We start from the raw sequence: 27,249 nt of genomic DNA, 5'->3' as shown, positions 1-27,249 counted from the left end.
GAATTGTTTGGGAAGCTTGACTGATGTTTGAAGATTAAGTAAATGCTTAGTAGGTTGGAGATCATGGTTTTAAAACTGAATAGCCATTAAAAGGTTTTGGATATAATAAAATGCTTTTTACTAAAAACTCTGGAGAGATACCTTTGAGTTTGAGTTTGGATTTGGATTATTCTTTTGGAAGGAAATTCTAATCCCAAATTGCTGAATTCCCTCAAGGGGAAAGGTCAGGGTAGAAGAAAGTTAATTTTAGATTTGGAGCTGCTGGTTTTCCCCCAAATCACTTAAGGTGACTGAATTGAGAGATCCATTTAGGGGAGATTTGCAGAGAACTAAGATAAATTACAATTTTAAAGAAGAAACAACAAAAAAAATTCAGAGGTAAAAGAATGACTAAGAGCCAAGCAATATACTTCTTCTAAACTAAATAGGCCAAAAGCTACCAGCAGATGCCCAGGGACCACTGAAGAGATGGAATTATATTTCCACATGGGGAAAGAACTTCCTAATATTCTGGGGGGCAGAAAGTGCCAATAAAATTCTTTGAGCCAGAAAGTAGCATTTTAGTACAGCTCACATTTATATGATGCTTTATTTTTATAATTTATATACAGTTATCCCTTTCATATCAGGGGAGGTTAGAGAAGTGATGCCCCTGTAATCTGGAAAATCTTTGTAACATTTCTTGGCCCTCCCTTTGTAATATAAAAGAGGGCTGAAATATTATGCTATTAAAAGATAAAATATATTGATATTACATAATACTGTACACATATTTTATGTGTTTCTGAGTTTCTAAACCTTTTCTTTGTCAACTGGTGAACTTCACATGTCATCTGTGGCTTCTAAAAAACTCCCCCAAAATTCCCATTTAATTTCTTATCCTGTCCCATGATGTATTGAAATCATGATGAGGAAAGTCATGATATAGAAGGGTACAGTGCTCTGCTTTCTTTACAGCAACCTCATGAAGTTGGTAGTGAAAGTACTCATATCTATTTGACAAATGAGGAAATTAAGGCTCACAAAGGTTAAAAGTGACTGGCTCATGAAACTCGCTTTAGAGGAAAGAGAGAGCCATAAACTTATTACCCATAAACTTAATGAAAAACTGAATAGATATCAGAATACCAACCTTCCCAGGCCTGGCAATAAGAATATTTTTAACTAAGTCCCCAGAGTAAGCTGAATCCTAGACTAAATCTGATTCTTAGATTTATTTATTTGGTTGTTTATTATTTATTTATATTAGATATAGCAGATTCTTTCCAATGGTTTTTGTTTTTTAGGTTTTTGCAAGGCAAATGGGGTTAAGTGGCTTGCCCAAGGCCACACAGCTAGGTAATTATTAAGTGTCTGAGACTGGATTTGAACCCAGGTACTCCTGACTCCAGGGCTGGTGCTTTATCCACTATGCCATCTAGCTTCCCCCAATGGGTTTGATAATTATTTTCTGCTGTTATGTTTTGAATATGGTGTGTGATCCTGAGTTAGTTCCCTGAAGTGAGCTTTAAAACTCGAAATATATTCTATCAGTATTAGAAATTTCTTATAAGGTACTACTTATTTCCCTAGGAGTACACCCCCCCCACACACACATGTATGTATGAGATTTCTCAAGAGTGGAAAGGAATCTTGGAGACATCATCCCTGATATACAGTCAACAAATAAATTGCACAGTTTGGTTTTATCACTGACATATCCATTGCGATGTGATCAGTTGCAGCTAAACAATTAATTCCCTTTTGCCCACAGATATGATCAAATGGCAGGGCCTCTAACAGGAACACAGGCTCCCCAGGTGAATTCATAGTCTGAACAATCTGCCATGGGCCCAGACCACAAATGGATAAATAGGGAATTCCCAGATGATTGCTAGTAAGGAGAGTTCTCTGGAGAATATGACTCTGGGTGAAGTTCATATCTGCCAAATGCTGGCATATACATTACAATAACTTCTTCTGATATACCAGAGGAAGGAAGTCAAATCAGTTTATCACCAGGGGAGAAACTACTGCTTCTTTTGTGGCTTATCCCTGGTCCAAGGATTGATTACATGGAAGAGAAGCAGTAAATATGTGACACATGATCTATCATATGTGAGGAGTAATGCAACTCTAGTGCATTACTATATATCTATATCTTTATATATCTGTATCTATATCTGTCTAATCTACATCTATCTATCTATCTATCTATCTATCTATCTATCTATCTATCTATCTATATGTACAGTGGGGGGGATTCAAGTAAATTAGTAACCGGTTTGCCAAACTCAACATAAAATTAGGTTTTGGTTCTGCTGAACCAGTGCTTAACTGACTGACTCCTACCACTGTATATAGAGATAGAGATATAGCTATCTCTCTCTCTCTCTCTCTCTCTCTCTCTCTCTCTCCATCTCTCTCCATCTATCTCTATCTCTATGTATCTATGTATCTATGTATCTATCATCTCTCTCTCTCTGTATATATATATATGTATATATATATATATATATGTATGTATAACTCCTTTTACTGACAGTTCTTACTACCTCATACATGATGGGCACAATTTTAGTTGTCCCTGCACACCTTTCTCCTGCCTCCTATGGGAATATCCTTTTTTAGACAGTATTATTTGATAGGCCTTCTTTGATTGGTTGAGTTCCTCCCTGGAACTTCCATTTTCACTCAAATCTCACTGTAATCTCATTCAGTTCATGATTCTTGAAATACTTTTTTTGTCTTTTTTTTTGTTTTTGCAAGGCAATAGGGTTAAGTGACTTGCCCAAGGTCTCACACAGTTAGGTAATTATTAAATGTCTGAGGCTAAATTTGAACTAGATCCTCCTGATTCCAGGGCCAGTGCTCTATCCATTGAGCCACCTAGCTGCCCTGAAATACTTTATTAACATTTATTTTTATTTTCAGAAATATTTGTATATATATATATATGTGTGTGTCTGTGTGTGTGTGTGTGTGTGTGTGTATGTACATAACTAAATAAATAAAATAAATAAATAAATATATATATGTATATACATTTTTTTTTACTAGGACAAAAAGACAAGCAAATTCTTTGTAACTTCTCTACCTTGTTGCCTACCCCCCACTATTCTGCTTTCTATGTATTATCTTTTCCCAATTAGGATTAACAATTTTTAAGGGTGAGTTTGTATTTCTTTTTGCTTGTATTTATATTTCCAGTGCCTAGAATGATGCCTGGAACTTAATATAAAATATCTCTCTCTGTCTCTGTCTATCTCTGTCTGTCTGTCTGTCTCTATCTGTGTCTCTATTTGTGTCATTGTGTCTGTGTCTTTGTGTCTCTGTCTGTCTGTCTGTCTCTCTCTCTCTCCTTTTCCTCCCTGTCTCTTTTCCTTTTCTCTTCTTGCTTCCTCCTCCTCCTCCTCCTCCTCCATCATTTTCATCTTTCTGCTTTTCCTTTCATTTCCAGTCCCATCTGATGGAATTGGTCATTGCTTTTCATAGAGGTATTATCCTTGAATCTTTCCTCACTGTAATCCCCAAAACTATAGTCTTTCTAAACTATTAAATAATGTCATTTAATCCTGATCTTCCAGCATTTGAAGATATCATATGTACCCTTAATCTGAAATATGACTCACATGGAATAGGATGAGACTCTTCTTATTGTCTTAAAATTTTAGCAGGGAGACCCAATTTTAATTAGAATATTTTGAAGATTAGGTGGATTCTCCAACTTCTGAGTTCATAAGAGATTGTGTTTAGGCAGCTCATGGTAGAGATGGATCCTGAGTATTAGTTGACCAGTATCCAGAAAGATCATAAAGGGGAAGTGACAGTGATCTTAAAGATTAGTCTCTATGTTTTGAGAGAAGGGTTTTTAACTCTGAATGCTTCTTTTCTCTGTTCCCTGGCTGCTATCTGGACCTTTTTGTCATATGTCTTTTCTATGTAACAAAAACCATCATCTATCTTGCATGTGGAACAAGACATATTCTCTGAGCCCAACCTAGCGCTCAACCTATAGTCAGGCTTAACTGATGTCTTTTATTTTTTTCAAAGTGTCAACAGGTAGTGTTAATTCTCCTGAAAGCTGGAAGCATAATGAATATTAATGAATATTAATTAATAGCCTAATTTATATATTATGTTTGTCTTTGCATCTAGGAATTATGGAATATTGCTTATTGAAGTTATACTCTAAGTATTTTTTGGTTAATCTTTCCAAGATCTCATAGTAAATTGAAACCCTCTGTGTGAAATCATCACAACTCGTGGAACATATATAGATACAATATCTTTTTAAGGAAATGCTTTACTGTTATGGAATCTAATGGGAATTTGACAAATGAAATGTAATGATAGAGTTCGAGTATTAGCCCAGGTTTATCAATTATGCTACACTTTACAAAGCAATTTTCTTGCAATGACCCCTGAAAGATGAACATGTAAGGATTTTTCTTTCTATTTAAAAGTAAGCTAAAAAAAACCCCCAAACAAATAAAATAAAAGTAAGGAAACATTCAGAAAGCGTATATTCATTGACTAGATCTGGTAAGTTGCAGTGTTGACTTAAACTCAGGTCATTTGACTCCAAATCAGTAAATCTTATAGAAACTAGAATCCAGAATCTAGATGGTGGTAGATCTATGATGATGGTATCTCTTTGCCTGCAACTACAATCTCAGGGTCTCACAGAATTGCTTGGTGATTGTTTTAGTAGACCACTACAAGTCCAGACTTCAGTCACAATTTAATTTACTTTCCAGAATCCTCTTTAGCTGTTACCCTTCTATGAGTTCTGGTTCTGAATCCATAATCAAATCAATTCTGATATTACTCCTGAAGAGGATGTATCTATCTCCTCCTTTATGGCTCCAGTTACTATTCCTATAGTTTTTCCAATTTTTCCATAATATCACTTTCTAGTCACCAATACCCTCTTTATATTGTCTCCTATGAAAATGTAAACATCTTATGGGCAGTGACTGTCCTTACTTTTGTATTTATAGCCCTGTGACTTGTTACAGTATATGGCACATGTTCATTTGTTTCAGTCAGGTCCAACTCTTCATAACTCCATTTGGGGTTTTTCTTTGTAAAGATACTGGAATGGTTTGCTATTTCCTTCTCTAGCTCATTTTATAGATGAGAAGACTGAGGCAAACAGGGTTAACTGATTTGTCCAGACACACACAACTAGTAAGTGTTGGAGGTTGGGTTTTCATTTAGATCTTCTTGACTTCAAACCCAGTGCTCTATCTATTGTGCTACCTCCTGCTCCATGTTATATATGGCTTCATCTAAATCACAAATAAAAACATTAAACACAACAGGATAGAGCTCCTCCACTGAATATCCCACTTTAGGTTGACATCAATCCATTGGCCACAAATCTTTGGGTCCAATCATTAGATTAATTCAAATTTATCCCATTATTATTATCCTACTCACATTTCCTTATTTTGTCTACAATGCCATTATAAGAGAATTTGTAAAATACTTTATTGAAGTTAAGTTAATCTATGTAGTTGATATGTGATGTCCATAGTGTTCCCTTGATTTATAATAAGCCCTGCCAAAAATGAAATTAGAATAATCTAATACTTCATCTTGATGAATACATACTGACTTGTCATTCACAAGATTATTAGGAGGTTCTAATGAGTTAATGTTAAACTATAAATATGTCAGCTATCATCACCATTACCACAATTTCTATTAATAAATGCTTTTCCCTTTAATAATGCATGTTAGATTTTTTTTTGCCAGAAATAAAAATCAAAATGAAGCCCACCAGCTTATAGTTTGTGGAATTTATTATCTTTCTCTTTTTAAAAAATCAAGATTTTTATTTGTCTTTAACTCTCCCAATTTCTGTGATTTTTTCAAAGATTACTACCAGAAGCTCAATAATCTCATCAATAACTTCTTTCCATACCTTGGAATATAGATTTGTTTATTCCTTGTATCATGAATTGAGACTATAGTGAGGTACTCTCTTAAATGTCCTACTTTTATTTTCTAACTCAGATTACCTAGATTTTAGAGAATCCCTTTAGTTTCTGGGCAGATCCTTCTTAAAACTGATTCTCAGGGCGGCTAGGTGGTGCAGTGGATAAAACACTGGCCTTGGAGTCAGGAGTACCTGGGTTCAAATCCAGTCTCAGACAATTAGTAATTACCTAGCTGTATGGCCTTGGGCAAGCCACTTAACCCCATTTGCCTTGTAAAAAAAAAAAAACCTGATTCTCCCTGTTAATAATTTTTGATCTATATTCTTCCCAGTGAATAATGAGAGTGAGAACCAAACTACAAGGAGAAGTCTATTCTGGAAAGGCAGAGCCTGCTATTAGCTGTACAAATGGAAACTGAAGCTATAAAATGAGATTATGTCACTAAATATTCAGGTGATAAGTAAGAGTCTAAGAAGAGAGCCCCTGGAGATGGGGCAAGTTCAGAAGTTTTAGGAGAATTTCTTTTAGAAAATCTCCCCACAAATGATCTCTCTCTCTCTCTCTCTCTCTCTCTCTCTCTCTCTCTCTCTCTCTCTCTCTCTCTGTGTGTGTGTGTGTGTGTGTGTGTGTGTGTGTGTACAATATCCAGAGGAGCCCCAAGGGCAGAAGCAAAGGTCAGAGAAGGCTAATAAAACCCTAAAATGGCCATAACAATCTACTAATAGACAATATACAAAAAATATGGATGAAAAGGTAGCATTCCTTCACAGAGAAGCCTGTGAAATATTGGAATGGGAGATCAAAGGCAGCTATAGAATATGCTCTAGAGAGCCTTGAACAGAGAATAGTTTCTCATCTATTTCCAATGATATAAGTGTGGGTCAGTCTAATAGCAGCACTAATGGTCCAGACAGCTACTTAAGGTTCCTTTCAGCCCTAAGAGTTCAATTTGTCCTTTTGGTAATATACAACATTTTTCTTTTGTTGGTCTCAAACTTCATTGATTCTTTTCTTCAAATTGTTCCTATTTTAAAAGGTGAGGAAACTGAGGTATTGAGACAATAGGGAGGAAAGCAATTAGTAGGTATTGTACCTTGCTTTATCTGTCAAGCAACAGACATTACTTAGATATGCCTTAATATATATGAGCTGGATGAGGCCCTAAAGTATGCAAATTGTTAATAGTTTTTCTTATGAGCAATGTACATAATGACTAAATAGAGACAGAGACTAGACCTGTCATTTCCCTGGTGTAGGGAACTCTGGTGAAGAAATTCTTTCTACCAATGCAAGTAGGTATTTCCTCTAAAATTTAGAGAATTATTCAGAGCAATGAAGAGATTAAATGACTTGCCCCAGGTCAGACAATTAGTGTGTGTCAAAAGTGAGACTTAAAACCCAGATTTTCCTGGTTTTTGGGACCAGCTCTAGTTGATATATTACCATTCATTCTCAAGGAGCTAAATAGATAATGAAAAACCTCATTAATTCAGACTCTACCAATTCAAATTTTGTGATCAAATTTTGATTAGAAGCTGAGCTGAGGTTTACCTTTGGATTCTTTGTGAAGAAAGAATTTGCTAAGCAAGAAGATAAGCAAGCTTGCAGAGAAAATGTATATGCTATAGAAGAAAACTTTTCGAATAGGTTAGTCATATAATGCAATTGATAAGATAAAGAAAAATCATTTTTAATCTCATAAAGACCCTTTACTAGGCAACATTTTAGTAACCTGTTTCAAGTTACTATAAATAATTGAAAGGAGCATAACATTTCCTTAAAAATATTATAATTCTGATTTTTTTTCACTAATGTAGATTTGTTTTCCTCCCAATTGGTCTTAACTAGTAAAGTAAAATTATTTAATTCAGAGTATATCCATTTTAGCATTTCAAAGCATGCTTCTATCCTTGAAAAAAATTCTTAGGTTAAATGCAAAAAAAAATTTCTATAAATTGTTTTTAAAAACTACCATAATAAAATTGAGAATAGTTATTCAAACACACATGTGGCCTCTGATAAAATGTAATTTGATTTAATAATTTTAATTTACACTGTTAACATACAAGAGCATTTCTTTCAACCTACTGGTTAACACCGTATACACACACACACACACACACACACACACACACACACACACACACACACACACACACAAAGTCACTGCTGTTAGAAGAGCAGAGAAACTTCTCAAACACTCTGTCATCTGAAAGAAAAGCAAGGCACTTTCCTTTAACAGCTGGCATATTCCTGATTTCAGCCTACTGGAGGCATGTTCACACTGAGAGAGCTCTAAAAAGGGGAAGAATCATCTGCTGTCTCTCTTTTTTATTCTCTAGTGATCTCTCATTGATCATTCATTCTGCACAAACAAGTCTGTCAATGTCGATAAAGGTGGATGAGATGAGTTGGGAGGATACGGAAGTTAAAAATAATCGTGGAAGACTGAAACATACAGGCCACCTTCAGCTCAGCACCATGATCCGAACCCCAAACTGGAAAGCTTGTTTACCCTTTTTAAACAACAGAGTTTATTCAGTAACCTAATGTTCCATGAGCCTAATTGGTATGAAATGATATGGCATTAACAATTCACTCTGAATACTAGTAATGATGTGCGTATGCAAAATTTCCAATTCATTCAAATCAATTTTAAACTTAGTCTGACACTAAGAAACATTAGCTTTCCTGATATTTGATAATGTTTATTATGTTTGCATATAAGCTTAAAAGTCAATGCAAAAAACAATACTGTCCTAGAAGCTTATCTTCAGGTAATCTGAAAATAGCAATAATGTTATCTTCAGATAAATTGAAAATATTAACTGTAATGATTAAAAGTATGTTTTCCTAATGACCATGCTATAAGTCTTGATAATAACCTTTCATAAAAGTAAATACAAACATAATAAATGATTAAAATATCAGATGATTATGACAAATCATACAATGACTTGACATCCGGGTTATACTTTTGCAGCAAATAGGCAATTCATTTGGCATTTGTTTGATTGTATAATTTAATCTCCATATAAACAACATAGGTTTTTTTTCCTTTAAAAGAATAAAGCCAAAATTGTTTAAAGCTAACAAAAGCTATGGTGACATCAGTTTGACATTCAAAGTTTGTTCCTTAGCAAAATGATGAAAGAAATTTTGACTTGATATAGTGCATATAATATAAAGAGTTTTAGGCTTAAAATCTTCAAATATTATTTGAATTTAGCAAAACATGAGCAAGATCGTAATATCAAAGTGCTAAACAGTAAGGACTGTCTTAAAAGTCACTGCAAATAAACCATAAAAGAACTGCATGTATAAGTGACATGTATTATACAAATGGTTAATTAATAAAAAGACATTATAAATATATGTATATATAACTTGTACTATGTATATATATATATATTTATAGTTTTCTAATTGGTGTATCCAAGCCACTGTGAACACCCCACTTGATCACTCTGTAACACAGCTCCCAAGAGCTGGCAGTCACTGCAATAAATACAGGCAAAGCTATAACAATATACCATGCATACAAACGTTTATACAAAGAAGAACACTATGCAACAAAGTATCTCATATTAATATGGCATCAACAGTATAAACATACAAAAAGGGAATACGAACACGGAATGTTTAATCGCAGCCTGCTCACTATGCCTTCCTAAAGCACTTACATTCATACGATTTTTTTACAAGGCTTGCTTGTTCTTGAAAATTGTCTCTGGTCTGGTTTTTTTCTTTTTTTTCTTTTTCCTTTTTTTCTTTATTCATTTGATTAAATTATATTTAAAAAAACTTACTATCCCTGATGCTCACCCTGTATGATCCAATGACTACTTACATTTACTTCCTTATCTAGGGAACAAGTGCTTAAACGAATCACAAAATGTCCCTCAGTTTTTCAAGTACATATGTCCTTTAGACATTACACTAATGCAAGTTTGGGAAACTCTGGTTGTATCAGGATGATGGCTCCATATAATTTGCATGTGATTGGTCTCGTGTTTTCAAATTTCGTTAAGTTGTCAAATAGAATATTTTGAGAATAACCTGTGGTGCAGTAGTTGAATTCTATCATGAAGACAGATGAAAAATCTTGGCCTGAACATCACAGTCTAATATTTTAGGTCAATTAGGTGAAACCTCTGTTGCATAAATTAGTGCATGTAATTTAAAAAAAAACTTGACTTTTAAAATTTCCTTATTAAAATAAATTAGAGTTAATAAACAAGACTTAGTAAGACAGCACTTTAAAAATGGCACTTGAACATGGAAGCTAATAGCCATTGTTATTTTTGCCCTATTTGAGTTATATGAAATCCTAAATTTCACATAATTTTAAAAAAATGAACTTCGGTTTAGTTTGCACCACATATGTGCCCTTGATACAGGAAGTATATTCTAAAAGTATCAATCACAAGACACATACTACCCTGGCAAACAACTGTTTGTTGTTCTTGTTTTAAATACAAAGCATCTACAACTTTATTCCCCATAAAGAGATTGAAAACAGTCATATTAACTTTTTTTTTCCTGCTGGGATAGCATCGTCCAAAAGTGCTTTATTAGCAATTTCTTAGAAAACCCCAACAAATCGCACAAAAAAGAACTATAAAACACAACCCCAACACAATAAGATGTTTTGTCTTCTGGCTTAAGGTCTTGAGGAACTGTGCCAGTAAAAAGTCTGTTTAACACTGAACCTGCTTTTTTCTTAAGCAAGGGCAGAAATACTAGCTATGATTAATAATCTGCTTCTCTACTCAGAAAAGCAGTAGTGATCCATTGGTTAATTTCCAAATTCAGAAGGGCAGAGTGTCCAGAAACAGCCTGTCGATGATAGAAGGGGGTGGAACCAAATCTTCCAGTTTCAGGTAAAAGATGCGTTGGAGTCCCAGTGTGCAGAGAGAACGTAACTTAGCAAGGGCACTCAGTACCTTAGGTTCCGCAGGCTCAAGAGGTTGTCCTTTAGTCTGGCAGCCAAAAGCCAAATGATCTTTCAGACTATTTGTAATCTTGTTGCATAGCTCTTCCACTTTCTTTGGTTCTTTTAACCCATGTCTTTCTGCAGAGAGATTGAAAAGATGAGTCAATCTCAGTAATCATCTGATTATATCATTCTTTTGTTCAAAGCCTTTCAATGCATCCCTACAAACTTACTGAAGATTTAGGCTTATCCACTTTTAGAACATAACCGGTATGTCAACTGGGAGTTCCTTTAGTAATAAGCATAAATTAATGCCTGAATATTATACTCAGACCATTGAGAGTCAAACCTTGGCACCATCTAAATTTCTTATTCCAGATTGTATTGTTCTGTAATTAATAGAGTTCAACTAACTATAAATCAATACAACTTTGAAAAACCTAAATGTTGAGGCTAATCCGAGGTTCTGTCTGTTTTCCCTAGGCATTTGAAAGATTTGCTTTCTGTTTGCCATGGAAAATTCCCACCACTGTTTGGTGAAAGTAAGGAAACCACAGGTTTTGTCACTTCACTAAGATACAGTACAGAGCTTTAGGTTAAGCTGAAAGTAGATCCTAGAAGTTTGAAACCATTCTGAGTTCAGGTTAGAGAGAGAGCAGGGAGAATTTCATTAGTTCTCAGGCAGAGGAAGGCTGGGCACTACTAGAGGTTTTGAGGTGCCCTGAGGGGCTCTGATTTATTTCATGGTAAATCCAGAGTAAATCCTGCCCCCCCAATTATCTTGTATTTAGTTTTTATATACATATACATATGTTTATATATTTTTCTTTTGTCTCCTTTAAGAGAATGCATGTTCCTTGAGGGCAGGGGCATTTTGTCTTTCTATTCTCAACATTTAGCACAGTACCTGCATTTAATAAATGCTTATTGATTAATTGATTGAAATCAAGATATAATTTTGAATTGATTTTTGTCCTAATTTTTTAAGTCCAAGTTTTCCTGTCTTTGATAATTAAACATCTGAAAGAATTCTTAGTACATCATTTTAAGAATTCCTGAAAATGGTAAAAACTGTGAGTTTTATATTTCTCTCTCATAGCAAAAGTAACTTCTTAGAACAAAATTCAGTCAGAAAACTATCCAGAAATTATCCAGAATTTTTGTCTCAAAAATTTCTTTTGGTTTTGACAGGACAGAGTGGTTACATTTTATAAAAGTAAATATGTATGGGGAAATTGCAGTGAGATTAATTCAGGTAAAGGTTTGATTAAAATAAGTATCATTGGGACTAAGTCTCCCAAAAGAATGAACTTGGTTAAAAATTGCTCCAGGAATCTTACTAAATTTTAACCTACAAAAAAACCTTCGTCTCTGGGGTAGTTAGGCTCTCAATTTACAAACAACTCCGGAATAAATTTTAGTTTCCCTGATTTTACTAACTCTGCAATTCCAATAGGTAAAACATAACAGCAACAGATCCATGGGCAATCTTTTTCATTTGGTTATTATTTTAAAGTAAATAGTCACTGTGCCTTTGATCCAGAAAAATCCAAAGAGTGATTTTCATTAATTTTAGGCTAAAAGGTACTATGTTCTTTTAATATAATTATGAAATTAAAAACTGGATGAAATTTTAGAGGTAATCTTGTTGAGGCAACTACATGGTCCAGTGAATAGAGTGATGGTTTTGAAGTCAGACTGACATGTGTTTAAATTATTTGTTTTATGTTTCTGGACAAGTTACTTAGTCTTTCTCAGTCTCAAATTCAGAAAGATTAAGAGATTTACTTAATGTTGCATAGCTAGTAAGTATGGAGGGTGGGATTTTGAACTTAGATTTCCTGAATGTGTCCAGTGTTTTTCATACTGAATAAACTGTCAGCTCATTGACATTCAAATTCAAATATTATAAATAGGAGGATATGTAAAATTAGTCCAATAAGATTAATAATAACCTAGGGATCGATCTTTTCATATAATAAAATAACTAACATTCAATGACAATTTCCTTATTACACAATGCTCCCTCTCTCGCCTAGAATTCATGTTAATTATCAAAATAAAGAACCTAAGTAATGTTTCAGGCCTAATTTAGGGTCCAAATTGATAATGAAATTCTGTAATTGAACCTTCTTATAGCCAAACTCACAGAAGGTGTTTGGGAGTTTTCCCTGCTTCCCTACCAGTTGTGAAAGCTCAATAACTATGGCAACCATTATTTATTCAGTGAATTCAAGTGGAGATCAATACTCACTGCCATCTCTATCAGTGCTAGGCCTGGAATTCCACAAGGAATTCAAGAGTCACTCTTACTAGAAATCAAAGACACCTCATCCATCCTTTGTTATTTTGATTATATGCTGGGTCTATTGCTTACTTTTAAAAATAGGATTAAAATAAAATAAATCTAGAACTGTTTCCAGCTTCCAGTAAGAAATATGAAATGCTTAAGATTTACTGTTTCACAGCCTTCACAAAGGCTTCTTAAAACTTAAAGCATTAGCATTTCAGTTAAAGGACCCTTTTCTCGATGCTTTGTTAAATGGCTTCAGAGATATTATCTAGCACCAATAAGTGTGGGGAGAAATGGTTATATTATTTTCTGGTGTTTGGGAAAGGTGGAAGTAAAGGGGGAAGGCTGTTGGGCTGATGTTTGTTTAGAAATCCTTTTATTCATCTCATTGACCCTCTTTTTCATTCCCTGCAAAGCTGTTTCACACAAATCTTTTTCATTCATCTCAAACTCCTAACCCCATCCTACAAAATAATCTCACCTGCTACATTCCTAAAATGACAGATGCCACCTGATAAGAGCTTGTTCAGTCTCTTTCCTACCCACTTTCACATCTTTCTTTAGTATCATCCTCATTTTCCGTGTACCTTTGATCACAACCCCACCCACCTCCTCTGGGACTTTACTCCATCAATCATTCCCTCTCTCTTGCATCTTCAATTTCTGGTTCTATACTCTTCTTTTCAATGCCTACATTATCAGATCTCATTTATATTAAAAACAAAAACAAAATTATCTTGTCTTTGACCTTATTCTCCTGTGCCTTATGCTTCACAGTCAAACTTAAAAAAGTAGACTATGCTTGTTTCTTTCCCTCTTCTCATGCACTCACTCTCCAACCCCTAGTAATCCAAATTTTTCTCAACTCTGTGGCTAGTCTTCTTATCTCCAGATCTAAAGTTCTCATCATTTTTGACCTTTCTCAACACTAGTTTTCTTTACTGCTCCCTTTCCCCCTTCTATACCTTAAATCTCTCTCTCTCTCTCTCTGTCTCTTTCAGTTGTTTCAACCATGCAGGTTCAGAGATTTTTAAAGGTTGGTTGGGACCTCAGAGACCATCTAATTTAACTGTTTCCTCTGCACAGATGATTCCTAAGTCTACATTCCCAGCTTTGACCTTTCCTCTAGTACCTCATTTCCAAAAGGATACTGGATATTTTCACTTCACTTTATTTGACCAACACTTCAAACCAAATTTGTCCAACAGAAGATTCATCATCTCCCTCCTCTTGTTATCCAACAAGTCTTTCCTTATGAATCCTTATTCTTCAAGTCACTCATATTTGAAATCCTAGAATCAACTTTGTCTCTTTCTTCTTCAATAATCCCATCCATTAAAATGCTACATTCCACTGATTCCACTTCCATAAAATCTTTTATCTTGATCCCTATTGTTGCCATCCTAGTTGATACTCCTGCACTATTGCAAGAATATCTTGAATGGTTTTTCTGCCATGTCCACAAATTCTGGAGGGATATTCCCTAGAGACAGGGGGAAGGGTACAAGATGGTATAATCAGATTCATGATTCAGACATAAAATCATCAGAGACCAATTCCTACAATGCTAATTTCAAGAATAAGGAATTGTAGGACAGCTAGGTGCCACAGTGGATAGAGTACTGGCCCAGGGACAAGAAGGACCTGAGTTCAAATCCAGTCTCAGACACTTAATAATTGCCTAGCTTGTGTGACCTTGGCTAGGTCACTTAACCCTGTTACCATAAATAAAAACAAATTTTAAAAAAAAGAATAAGAAATTGCATAGAGACAAGGAGACAAAAACCACAGAACTATATTTTCCTAAGGAAGGGAAGGTATATTTTCTCTCCCCAAGTCTGTTTTCCCTTCTACTTTGTGCCTGAAATTTGCTTCTTTTTTCTACTCATTAAAATTTTCCTTTTCTTTCAAGCTTCCATGTAACACTTCATTCCTGTGCCACTTCCGTCTGTCTATCTGTCTCTCTATGTGCATGCTTATATATATATATATATATATATATATGTATATACATATATATAATGTATCTAGATCTATATTTATCTTTCTACATATGTATGCTTCTGTATTGACTGTTGCAGAAAGATTGCATGCATAGAGCATGAGAAGAAGAGAATTCAATTTAATTAATATTAAGTGTTAACTGTATACAAAACACCTTGCTGTGTGCTGTAGGGAGATAAAATTTAAGATATGATCTCTACTCTTATTTTTTTTTTTAGGTTTTTGCAAGGCAAATGGGGTTAAGTGGCTTGCCCAAGGCCACACAGCTAGGTAATTATTAAGTGTCTGAGACTGGATTTGAACCCAGGTACTCCTGACTCTAAGGCCGGTGCTTTATCCACTATGCCACCTAGCCATGTCCTCTGTACTCTTATTTAACTTACAATAAAGTGATATTTTTTTTGGAACAAAATAAACAATTCAACATCAATCAAAAAGTTTACTAAAGAGGCCTGAGAAGGAAAGAAATTAAGGGAGATTCCCTAAAGGTGGAAAAATGAGAAAAATTTCTGGTTACATGATTGCAAGAATTCTAACACAATGAAAAAAACAAGTTGTATCAAACACAGAACAGAAAATCTGGATATTATTAATATAATAACCAACAAAATAGATATTTCCAGGGAAGTGACTGAAATTCTAGGTATGCTGATAAACTGAAAAATAGTAGGAAAGGACAAGATCCATAATTATCAATTCAAACACTTACAGTGGCATTTTAATTACTAGAAATGAACTTCCTCTCTGATGCAAGTCTGATTTCAGCTTTCTTAACAAAAGAAAACACATACCTCTTTCCAAAAAGTGGGAACACTAATTTCACCTCCAAACAATGATATGTCTTATTATTTTCATAGCTTTTATTACTGTGCCATAACTTGTAAAAACAAATATATTGACACTTTTTTTTTTTTTTGCTTTTTGCAAGGCAATGGGATTAAGCAGCCTGACCAAGGTCACACAGCCAGTGTCTCAAGTTTCTGAGGTCATATTTGAACTCCAGACCCAGTGCTCTAACTACCATGCCACTTAAGCTGCCCCTATAAACATTTAAAATAATATATTGGCTAAGGAGCAAAAAGTCCCAAGAGTCAAAAGAGTAGCTAATTTCTGAATCATTACTTGATTCAGATTACTTGAATTATTCGAGAAATCCCTCAAAAGCACCATAACATTTACACTGTCTAAATTATCACAAAACCTCTGACTCAGCTACACACTCCTGATATACTCTCCTACTTCTCAGTTACTGACATCAAATAGATCTGTCATCTCATCAGTGTGGAAGTATCTTTCAACAAAGGAGATTACAACTTGTGGGTCTACTTATCCTTAACCTCCCATAAATGTGTCACAAGGTGAGGTTCATCTTTTTAATAAAAATATTCTGTTGGTGTTTGCTGGGTTGCTGCAGTTTGGAAGCAAATATGGAAATGTACATTTTTCAAAGAATTCAAAATGCAAATTACAGGTGTTGATAGAGGGGCACACAGTAGGTATAATTCCACAGTGGTGGAATTCAGTGGGTTTGCACAGTTCGGGAGACCTGATACCTAATTTTATGTTGAGATTGGGGAGCTAGTTTCTAAAATGACTCTACTTGTAATCAGAGTTCTCTCTAAGGTGAGTGCTTGGGCCCAATATGGAAATCAAAAATTTACATTCCTTACTCTTTTTTAACATTCATCTGAGCAAACAGTGTTTTCTAAGCTCCTGTAGTAATGTTCATTCCATCCATAGGAGAAAAAATAATTTGAGAAACAATTCTTGTCTGTTTTTAACAATTTTAAAGCACAAATAAGAAACACTTATTAAAAGCTCTTACATTTAAGAAAAAATGCAAGTGACATGCTTTAAACCAATTTCTGTTCCTAGTTCTTCACTCCTTTGTTAATACTGTTGGAGTCTCACATTCTGCAAAATCAGGAAAAAAAATTCTGGCTCAAACAATGTGGTTGAAATGGCTGTCAAGCTCTACTAAAAAAAAGTGGACAGAAATCCATGTGACTCATTTCTCTGGTTCATTGGTCTTCCCTCTATGAAGTCCAGAGATGACCCTTTGGATGGTCTATGGATTAGTCTTTTATACTTTTAACGTTTAAAATATTATCATATATCTATTGTTTTTTCCTGAATGAGGCATTAATACATTATAAATCATATCTAATTTTAAAGTATTCATAAACTCATTAATGTACTATGAAAAAATCATAGTTTCCATTAATTTAGAATAATATTTTTGATAGTGCCATATGATAGTGGATAGTAAACATGATCTTTGAGGGATTTTGTTCTGTTAGACTGGTTTGGGGACTCAAAAAATTTGAAAACTACCATTGTGGTGAATTTCCTCATTAATATCAGATCAACCATCACATCCCTTGCCATCCTCTCCTTTGGAAACTATTCTTTCTCCTCTCCTCTTATTTGATTTCTAGAATAGGAAGAGAGATCCAAGTAGGACTAGATTACTCTTTCCTTTCCATATCCAGTTTTTTATCTTTCTTTGTCAATAACCTTCCCTCCTTTGGAATCCATGAGAACTAATCATTCTCTCCTTAAATTGCTGTCATCATCTACTGACCTTCAGATAATTTTTCACAAATTCCTTACTGACTTTAATACCTGGCTGACATCATTTTCATGTTGATGTCTCTTCTAACAGTATGGTCCCATGATTTCTTAACTCCAATTCCTCTTCACTAAAACATTACAAATATCTTCGTCTCTCCCAATCTCTAGGAACTGATTTCATCTCTAAGATCCTTAATGTTAAAATTTCATACTCTGACTTCTTCTGCATCCTACTACCTCCTCTCCTCCCATGTCTCTTATTCCCCTCACTAAAACTGCTCTTTTCCCTTAAGATCTTCAGATTTTTGGACCTTCCCTTTCCCCTCCAGTCTATATGTTCCACTCTGATTTCATTTTCCTCTATTACCAGATTTGATTTCATTGTTTGCCACTTGAATAAAACACCGCCTTAAATTCTCTGTTTTCTCCTCTAGATTTTCTGCCATTTCAAATTTGTTAATTCTCATGGCCGAATAACCCTTACTATTGAATTCTCCTGTTTCTGCTAACACATTGCTGAGTATTCCTAGAAAAATTGAACAAATTTCATCTATTCTACATTTATGGAGCATAACCTCAGCTAGTGTCTCACTCTTCTATTACTTTCTATCTCATTATCCAAAGAGATTATCAGAATTGGAAGGAGCCTCTGAGGTCATTAACACACACCTAAACACCCCTGATCAAACCTTTGTTTAAAAAACCTACTACCTATTGAGGCAACCTATAGAGGTAATTTTGGATAAGCCTAATTGCTAAAGAATGTATTTACCTCAGAGAGTTGTAATAAAGAATCAAAAAGGATAGTTTATGAAATGTTTTATAAATCTCAAAGAATAATCTAAACATAATATAGTATCATAATTATTTATTAAGCCAAAATATACCATTTTGCAACTTCTAACCACTTTTCTTAGCTATCCTTCCTTGGCCAATCAAAATGAATATAATTACTGTCTACATCACAAATTTTCAAATTTTTAAATACATCTGTTGTGTTCTAAGTATTTTTTTCTCCTCAAATCTACAACTGCTCTCCATCCTCAGCACTTAGAGAAGACAGTTTATTTTCACACTTCAGTGAGAAAATTTTGACTATTCATTTGATTCTCTAAATTTTTTTTAAGATTTTTTTGCAAGGCAAATGGGGTTAAGTGGCTTGCCCCAGGCCACACAGCTAGGTAATTATTAAGTGTCTGAGACCAGATTTGAACCCAGGTACTCCTGACTCCAGGGCTGGTGCTTTATCCACTGCGCCACCTAGCCACCTCTGATTCCCTAAATTTTAAGAAACTTCTCAGGATCTCTTTCCTTCCCATCTTTCTGTTTCCCAATATTTTTCTAAGGCTTGATCCCACTTCTTCTGGTGTTCAAAGCACTTCATAAACTAACCCCCACCAACCTTTCCATTCTTCTTATACTTTATTCCCCACTTCATAATCCAGTGATATTGAACTTTTTGCTGTTCCACAAACAGGACATTCTATTTCTTGGTTCTTGGCATTTTCTTTGGTTGTTTCTTTATGCTTGGAATAGACTCTTTACTCATCACCACCTATCGCCTTCCCTGGCTTTCTTTAAGTTCCAACTAAAATCCCATTTATTTTAAGAAGACGTCTCCAGTCTCTCTTAATTCTAGTGCATTTCCTCTTTTAATTATTTCTTATTTATCTTGTACATAACTGTTTTGCTTTCCATCTTTCCCATTAGATTGTAAGCTCCTTTAGTGCAAGGACAGTTTTATCTTATCATAGGGCCCAGTATATACTAAGCATTTAATAAATTTTTATTGACTAATCATTGACAGACTTGCTTGAGAAATCATCTCTTCTCTTACACATATATCTTTAATCTCTCTAAACCTGTCAGCAGATATGCCCAGGTCTCTGAAATCCTTTTGAAAACCAAAAAAGAGGGGCATTTAGGTGGTACAGTGGCTAGAGCACCTGCCCTGGAGTCAGGAGTACCTGAGTTCAAATCCAACCTCAGACATTGAGTAATTACCTAGCTGTGTGGCCTTGGGCAAGTCATTTAACTCCATTGCCTTGCAAAAACCTTAAAAAAACAAACCCAAAAAGCCCTTCTGTTGATTTTTCTATCCCCATTCAACTAATATGTCATTTCTATTTTCCCTTTCAGTGCCACACTTTAAAAAAAAAGCTGACTATACTCTAATGCCTCTAATTCTCATGTATGCCACTCTTCCCTTTAACCTTATAATTTCCATTCTCCCATTTCTAACTATGCCCATACTTTGGATATTCTCTCCTCCCCTAATTTCTGTTCTGACCCTCTAAATATCTTTCTCTTCTTTTTCTGAGAATTAAAGGTACTTATTTCTCAAAGATCTGTTCTCAGTCCCCTTTAGTTTGCTCTCTGTTAATTCCATTCTCTTCTTTTTATTTCAACTATCATGTCAACATAAATGATATCTACATAGCTCTGTCTACAACTATAATAATTGAATTCCAAACCAGCATCTGGAATTGCCTACTATAGCAAAGATACTCCTGAATGTCCCACTAACATCTTAATCTCAACATGTCTAATACCAAGTCCCATTATTTTGTTATCATAGCTATTTGTGTATATTATATTTCTCTGTTTAACTACATTTTTTCATTAGTGCATTATATTGTCTTATCTAAACTTCCCTTCCCCCCCCCCAAATTCTACTATAAATAGCATTTAGTAAGGGTTTGAAGAAAAGTATGAATTATCTAAAAGAAATCATTTCTATTCAAGCTTTTCCCCCCATTTTAAAGTGTATGGCATGGAAAGGGGAGGTGTGGACAGTAAAATTAAAAGACAGGAATGCTGTTTGTTCAAAAAATTCAAATATTAACTCAAATTTTAGTCATCTAAATCTGATTAATGAATAAATTCATGTTTCTACTCAATGAGCTCTCTGTGACATGGAAAGCATAAGAAAAATAGAATTGAAGAATTTGAACTTAAGAAAATATGTACCTGTAATCATACTAAGAGCTGATAAGCATGCTAAGGCGGGGATGTCGAGGTTAAGGCTCTGTAAGTTTAAGGAAAAGTCTTTAATTGAGTCGAGCCATTCCCCAAATCCACGAAGGCACTGAAGTCTATGAAGCACAAGTCCATTGCAGAATACAAACTTATCTTCAGCTGTGTTAGATCTGAAATTCAAGATAATTCAGGAATATTTTACAAATATATATATCATTATAAAATATATGTCACTTAGAATCTTACATGATGTCCATCATATGCAAGTATTTATTTATGTTTAATAATAATAATAATATGCTTCTTACTCAGAAGAAGACTTCAACTTACGTGGTAGAAATTTTAAGTCTCTATTGAACTAGTACATTTGATTACATTTACAAAGTGCTTTTTTTACAACAATCTTGTGGGGGGTAGGTAGTTCAAATATCATTGTCCCTCTCCCCATTCTCACCACTCTATTTTTATTTTAGTTTTTTAGTTTTTTTCCCCCCAAGGCAATGGGGTTAGGTGGCTTGCCCAAGGCCACACAGCTAGGTAATTATTAAGTGCCTGATGTCGGATTTGAACTCAGGTACTCCTGACTCCAGGGTCGATGCTCTATCCACTGTGCCAGAAGAAACTGAGGAGTCAGAGAAGCATTGTAAGTTTGCCCAAAATCACCTAGCTGGTACAGTACTGTGATGCAAAGTCATATCTTTTAATTTCACATCCCAAAATCACAACAGTGTCTTGTATTGTCTTTAATGATTGCTAATGCCTCATGTCCAAACAGGATTAGGGTTGACCCAAAGACATAAAGAAAAAGAAAAATTTCACTCTACACTAAATATTTTGTAGGTATTTACTGAAAGATTATCTGTGAGACCTTTAGGTAAGTTATTTGACCTCTCTGAACCTCAGTTTCCTCATCTGTAAAACTAGGAGGTTCATCTAGATAGACCAACTCTGAGGAACAACAGTGATTGTACTGCCACTTATAAAAGATGATTCAAAAGCTGTAATTATAATAACTTCTTCTTGCTTCTTAAAAAGACCTCTAAGAATAAAGCTATCATGGCACAGATATTGAAAATATGTAAATATAGAAAATTGACTGTTAAAGTCAATATAAGTGCCACAATATGATCACATACTAGAAAATTGATTATAAAAATTCCTTTTCTTTCTATGCTTTTCACAGTTGTAAAGTCATGATCTATTTTTGCCCTTTTCTATTTACTATTGATATTTCTAATTTTGTCCTGTTCTTTTTTCTGATTTAAAAAATTGCCTTCATATTATAATCACAGTTGTCTCTTATATTTTAGCCATCTTTATATTATTCAAACTTTACTATTTCTTATGGTTTGAATCTGTAAATTAAAAAATATAGGGAATATATAAAAAGTACATAGCACCTACTATGTCAGACATTGTGCTAAGAGCTTTACAAATATTATCTCATTTGATGATTAGGAGAACTCCCAGTGTGGAAGTTTACTTCAAAATACAGATTTACAATTCTGTAAATTATGGTTGAATGCTACCTAGATCACTGCAAAGTCAACTGAACTATCTGTGGTTACAAAGCAAGCATATGTGGAAGGCAAAGCTTAAACCTGCCTCCCTGATTCCAAGGAATCCTAAGGTACTTAAAGAAGGTTTCCTGAGGATGCCTTTCACTTTTGTAATTGGTGGCCTCAGTTTAATTATTATTTGTGTGCTAACTCCCTTCATTTCTTAACATATTGGTTACTTTACTGCCTTTTTATCAATGGATATCTCCTATAGTGAAAAAAAGCAATAAAAAATTAGGAAACCTAATATCTGTGTAAACACTGGCAAATTATTTCCCTTCAGTTCTCTTGTTTGTAAAATGGGAATAGGATTATAGATTGAAAGTTGGAAAAAATATCAGAGATAATTTAATCCACTCCTTTTGTTTTACAGATGAAGAACTGGGACCAGGGAGGTAGTGACTTACCCAAATTAATATATAAGATTATACATATTATCTATAGTATTTTAACTCAGTTACTCTGACTCCAGATCCCGCATTATTTTAAGTATATGAATTGATCATAGAATGATGATAGACAAATAAAAGAAATCATTACCTGATGGAAAGTCTGAGTACAAACAGCTCTAAAAAGGCAGATTCTATTAGTAAAGTCTGATCTTCTTTAGGGAGATCTGTAAATCCTGGAATTTTTTCAGCCCAGCTCCTAGAAACATCTATAGAAGCTGTCAGAAGATTATAGAATTGTTGTACATGTTCTGCATCGGTGCCTGCCGCAGCCTGATCGCCGGAACAGTACTGGAATAAAAACCACAGATAGGAATGAAAATATCTGATGATTCATCATGAGAAAGACTTCCTGTAGAAACCAAATGACATCTGTTGAATGTAATGAGTGGAAAAATCTTCATTTTCATTCCCTCTTTAGGGACTCTGTTTGTGCCCTCTAGCTTCCTGCTCCCCTATAGAGGTGCAAGTCATCTGAATAAGAGTCCTGGTTAGTTAGGGAGTGAACCCAATAGCAGGCAGAGTCTTCCTACCACATGAAAAGACAATAAATTTAACAAAACAGTTTATGATAGGTCAACCAACAATGAGGGATTATTGTACTTTAAGATAAGTATGTACCAAATTTATTTATTCTCTTGGATTGGCTAGGGGGCAGAGTGGATACAGCCCTGGACTTGGAGTCAGGAAGATCTGAGTTCAAACGTCATTAGCCTTAGTAGCAGTGTGACTTGGGCAGATGACTTGATTTGTTTGTCTCAGTTTCCTCATCTGTAAATGAGAATAATAACAGAACTCATCTCTCAACTTTTATGAGGGTCATATAAAAACATATTTAAATTGCTTTGTGGACCTTAAAATATGCTATTATTATAAATTACAAGAATGATGGTGGTGGTAGCATTTGCATTTTCCTATCTTGTCCAGGCTGGAAATAAAAGGGTTACTTCCAGGCTTGGGCCCACTCTGACTGATATGGAAACTTCAACTGCTGTTTTTTTTCTGTATGAGTCAGTTCACCCTTTCTTAGGTTGGGGTTTATCATATTAGTGCTGAACTTAGTGTAAGCATCCAGTCAGTTTAGCCTACTGTAGCTCAGAACTACTCAGGTTCAAGAGATCCACCAATTTCAGCCTCTCTGGTAGCAGGGATTTACAGATTTGTGTCCTCTGCCTGATGATTACATTTATTATTTCAATTATTATATGTGATGTTATAGTTAAAGAATATTTATATTTACTAAACTCTTGAAAAAACCTAGTTTTATCAATACTTTTGTTTTAAGGGTTGGTAGTAAATATGTCATAATTAAATGATCTTCATTTTTAATAGAGTTCTATTTACCTTTTGGCTCATATTTTTCCCTTTCAAATCACATGCTACCCAGGGTTTTAGAATACAAGAATTCATATTCTAAGAATAGTATATGATACTACTCACCCATACAACTCTTCATTAATTCAACTCTTTTGTCAGAGGATAAAGTGTTATTATTGAGATATTTGCTTTGGAAGAGGGAAAATGAGTTACCCATTTCAATCATAAAATTGTGTCTTTTCCTTTTTTCAGGGATGAAAAAATTAACAGTGAGTAACTATATTGATGTCATTGCTCCCAAGAGTCCCCCAGTCCTACTAAACTGGGGCAGTAAAACTTTCCTGTCTATAGGGCTGTTTAATTTACAAATGGCAGCAACCAAAAGCTTAGAAAAGTTTCCCACAGTTTAGAATTAAAAGCTGATTGAAATGTATCAATTAAGATACACTCAAGCTTTTATCATCTCTGAGAAGCTCCCAAACTCTCTTGTTACTGTTGTCTTCTTATTCAAATTACTTTGTATTTATCTATGAAAATATTTTATTTTCTCAATAGAAATTGAATTTTTGAGGGTAGGGTGGTTTTTTTTTTGGTCTTTTTTTTTTTTAACCTTTATAACCCCAGCATCCATGCCTTGGACATGGGCTGGGTATTTAATGCATATCCACTGAATTGACTTCAATACCAGGCTGCTCAGAAACTTAATGAGAGCACACCTAAATATACAGAAACATTGTTCTTCAGTGGATATAAATGTGTAAGGGTGCTGAAAATGATCGTGCATGTCGCTAAGACTTACTCATATTTATATAACACTTTAAATGTTTGTAAGCACTCATCTCATTACAGCTTCAAAAAACTCTCTAGGATTGAAACTATAGGTATGATTCTAAACCTCAAAGAAGTTAAGTCACTAGCCTTTGGCTATACAGTCAATAAAAGTTACAAGCAGGATTAGATCCCAATCTTTGAATTCCAAGCCCAGAATTTTATCCAACATACATTTCACATCACATATGTACATTACACAAATAATATCCAGATACATGCATTTATGCACATGTTATGTATCTATATATCTACATATATACACACATATATTTCTCAATCTCAAATTAATTTTCTTTTTTTGAGATCTGCAATTATTCATGACTAGTCAATCATTTAAAATTGTAATAATTACATATAAGCTCATGCTAAATATTCAATACTTTAAGGTATTGCTAGCAATATAAAAGTTGATGTTTAAAAAATATAACATTTAAAAAGGCAGGGGAGAAGGAAAATTATTCAAACTTTTTTCTTGGATTGAAATCTATTTTAAAATTCGTACCCATTAAAATAAAGAATAGCCATTATAATTCATCTAATAATCTTTAAATAGTTTTCTGCCTCTGTAATTCCTCAGAAAAGGTCAAAGAACATGGGAAGTTCAAATGTGAAAACAGACTCATGAAATATTGTAATGAATTGTATTTACATTTGAAATCCTAGACTGACTGAAATCATCAGTACTTAGAGAAAAGGAGAAATGAGTGTTTTCCTTGAATTTAGCTCAAGAATTTTTTTTTTAATTAAAAATCTTGGCTCTTTTTAGATTGCATTAACAATTTGTAAAGACTTCTTAATTCAGAAACAAATACAGTGCTGGACTTTTCTTAGGAATTATTTTTCCCTTGCTCTTTGTTGTTCTGGTCTAAAACCATGGCAATTTCTCATTTTCTTAACAATCTTAGTTAACAATATAGTATTGATAATAATCACTAGTGGTCAATACCTAATGAATATAGCCCTCAAGTTAACCAAAATGAGAATAAGAATCTAACAATAAGAAATAACAATCAAAAACTACTTTACATTTTTATATCATATTAATAAAGTCATAAAAGTTAGAAGAAAGTAGAATTTAAATGTAAAATAAACAAGAATTTTGGAAAAACTAAAGACGTAGCCCATTAGTCTTATTAATATTGCTTCATTTAAAAAATAATCCTACAATTGTTTACTTAATAGCCGATATAAGGCAAGAAAATCAAATCTCTTGTCTTTCAACTTAGACTAGATATGTTAAAACAATCACATCTCTAAATATAATAAATATTATTTTTAAAGCAAATTAAGTTTTATATATATGTATGTATTTTATGTTCTTATCTAACCTACTTTATTTAAATCTATAAAGGATTATAAATTAATTACTGCATATGTTTAAAAACATTCCACAATTTTCATTTCTACTTCCAAAAAGGTTTTTAATTTTAATTATATTTAAATTTAAATTATACTTAAATATAAATTTATTATAATTATATTCAAACTTAATTTTAATTATATTTTTGTAGGATTCCTTCTATGGACAGAAAAGTTCACATTATGTGAATTTTAAGAATAGATTCTTCACACACACACACACACACACGCACACATACTACACTAAGTTTATTTAACAAAACATATGTTAAATGTATTGCTGACTTGATTCTAATATCTTTCTGACACATAATGGTAAATGCTGCTTTTGGCTGCCTTCTGCTGTACATTTCTTGTATGTGGGATCTATTACTACTAATCCACCCTGTCAGAAATCATCATAATCAGATGAAGAATATATGAAATGACCAACAAATGTGTACATAAACCACATTTTAAAAAGTTAGTAATTATATGCTTTCTGAACAATGAATATGTTATTAAATTAAAAATAATAGTGAAACAAAAAATGAAAAAACTGTAATCTAATATGACATGTTTTGGCTAAATAAAGATAAAACAACCTGAGTGTACTTTTCAAACAAAGGGGTTTAATTCAATCGTCAGAGTACTAGTCAGAAACCAAGAGCTCTTGAATTCCTATCTCTTTGGGACTTTAAGTAAAACTTCCCTGACTCTGTTTCCTAAGGCTTTGGGAAATATGCTCACTTACTAATCTGAAAGACTTTCATTTTGAAATATGAAGATTAAAACTTTAAAATGATTCAACCAACATATTTTTTATTTCTATTATTAACTTATTCAATGGCAGAAATCATAAGCTTTAAGGTACAGAATAGTTCAACTACTTGTTCATCTTTCTCTATGTCTTAGTTTAGCACCTGCCACACCTCAGGCACTTTAAAATGCTTGTTGACTTGTTTTATCATGGTTTAAACAAGACAAGAAAAATTATCTCAAGTATAACTTGCTGTTATTATGAATGGAAATCAACATAATT

General features: G+C 33.8%; 1 protein-coding gene across 1 annotated transcript in view; it reads right to left on the bottom strand.

The window, feature by feature from the left end:
• Positions 1 to 2,528: 2,528 nt before the first annotated feature.
• The window catches only part of NR4A3 (nuclear receptor subfamily 4 group A member 3), a 38,753-nt gene continuing 14,032 nt past the window's right edge, over positions 2,529 to 27,249 (bottom strand). The window contains 3 exon segments of the mRNA XM_074196729.1: positions 2,529 to 11,001; positions 20,705 to 20,883; positions 22,813 to 23,012. Of these exon segments, the coding sequence (XP_074052830.1) occupies positions 10,739 to 11,001; positions 20,705 to 20,883; positions 22,813 to 23,012 (642 nt within the window). The 3' untranslated portion in view covers positions 2,529 to 10,738.

The sequence above is a fragment of the Macrotis lagotis genome, chromosome 8 (genome assembly GCF_037893015.1).
Source record: "Macrotis lagotis isolate mMagLag1 chromosome 8, bilby.v1.9.chrom.fasta, whole genome shotgun sequence".
Lineage (NCBI taxonomy): Eukaryota > Metazoa > Chordata > Mammalia > Peramelemorphia > Peramelidae > Macrotis > Macrotis lagotis.
Note: the sequence above shows the minus strand (reverse complement) of the source record. Positions and strands in the feature narration are given on the sequence as shown.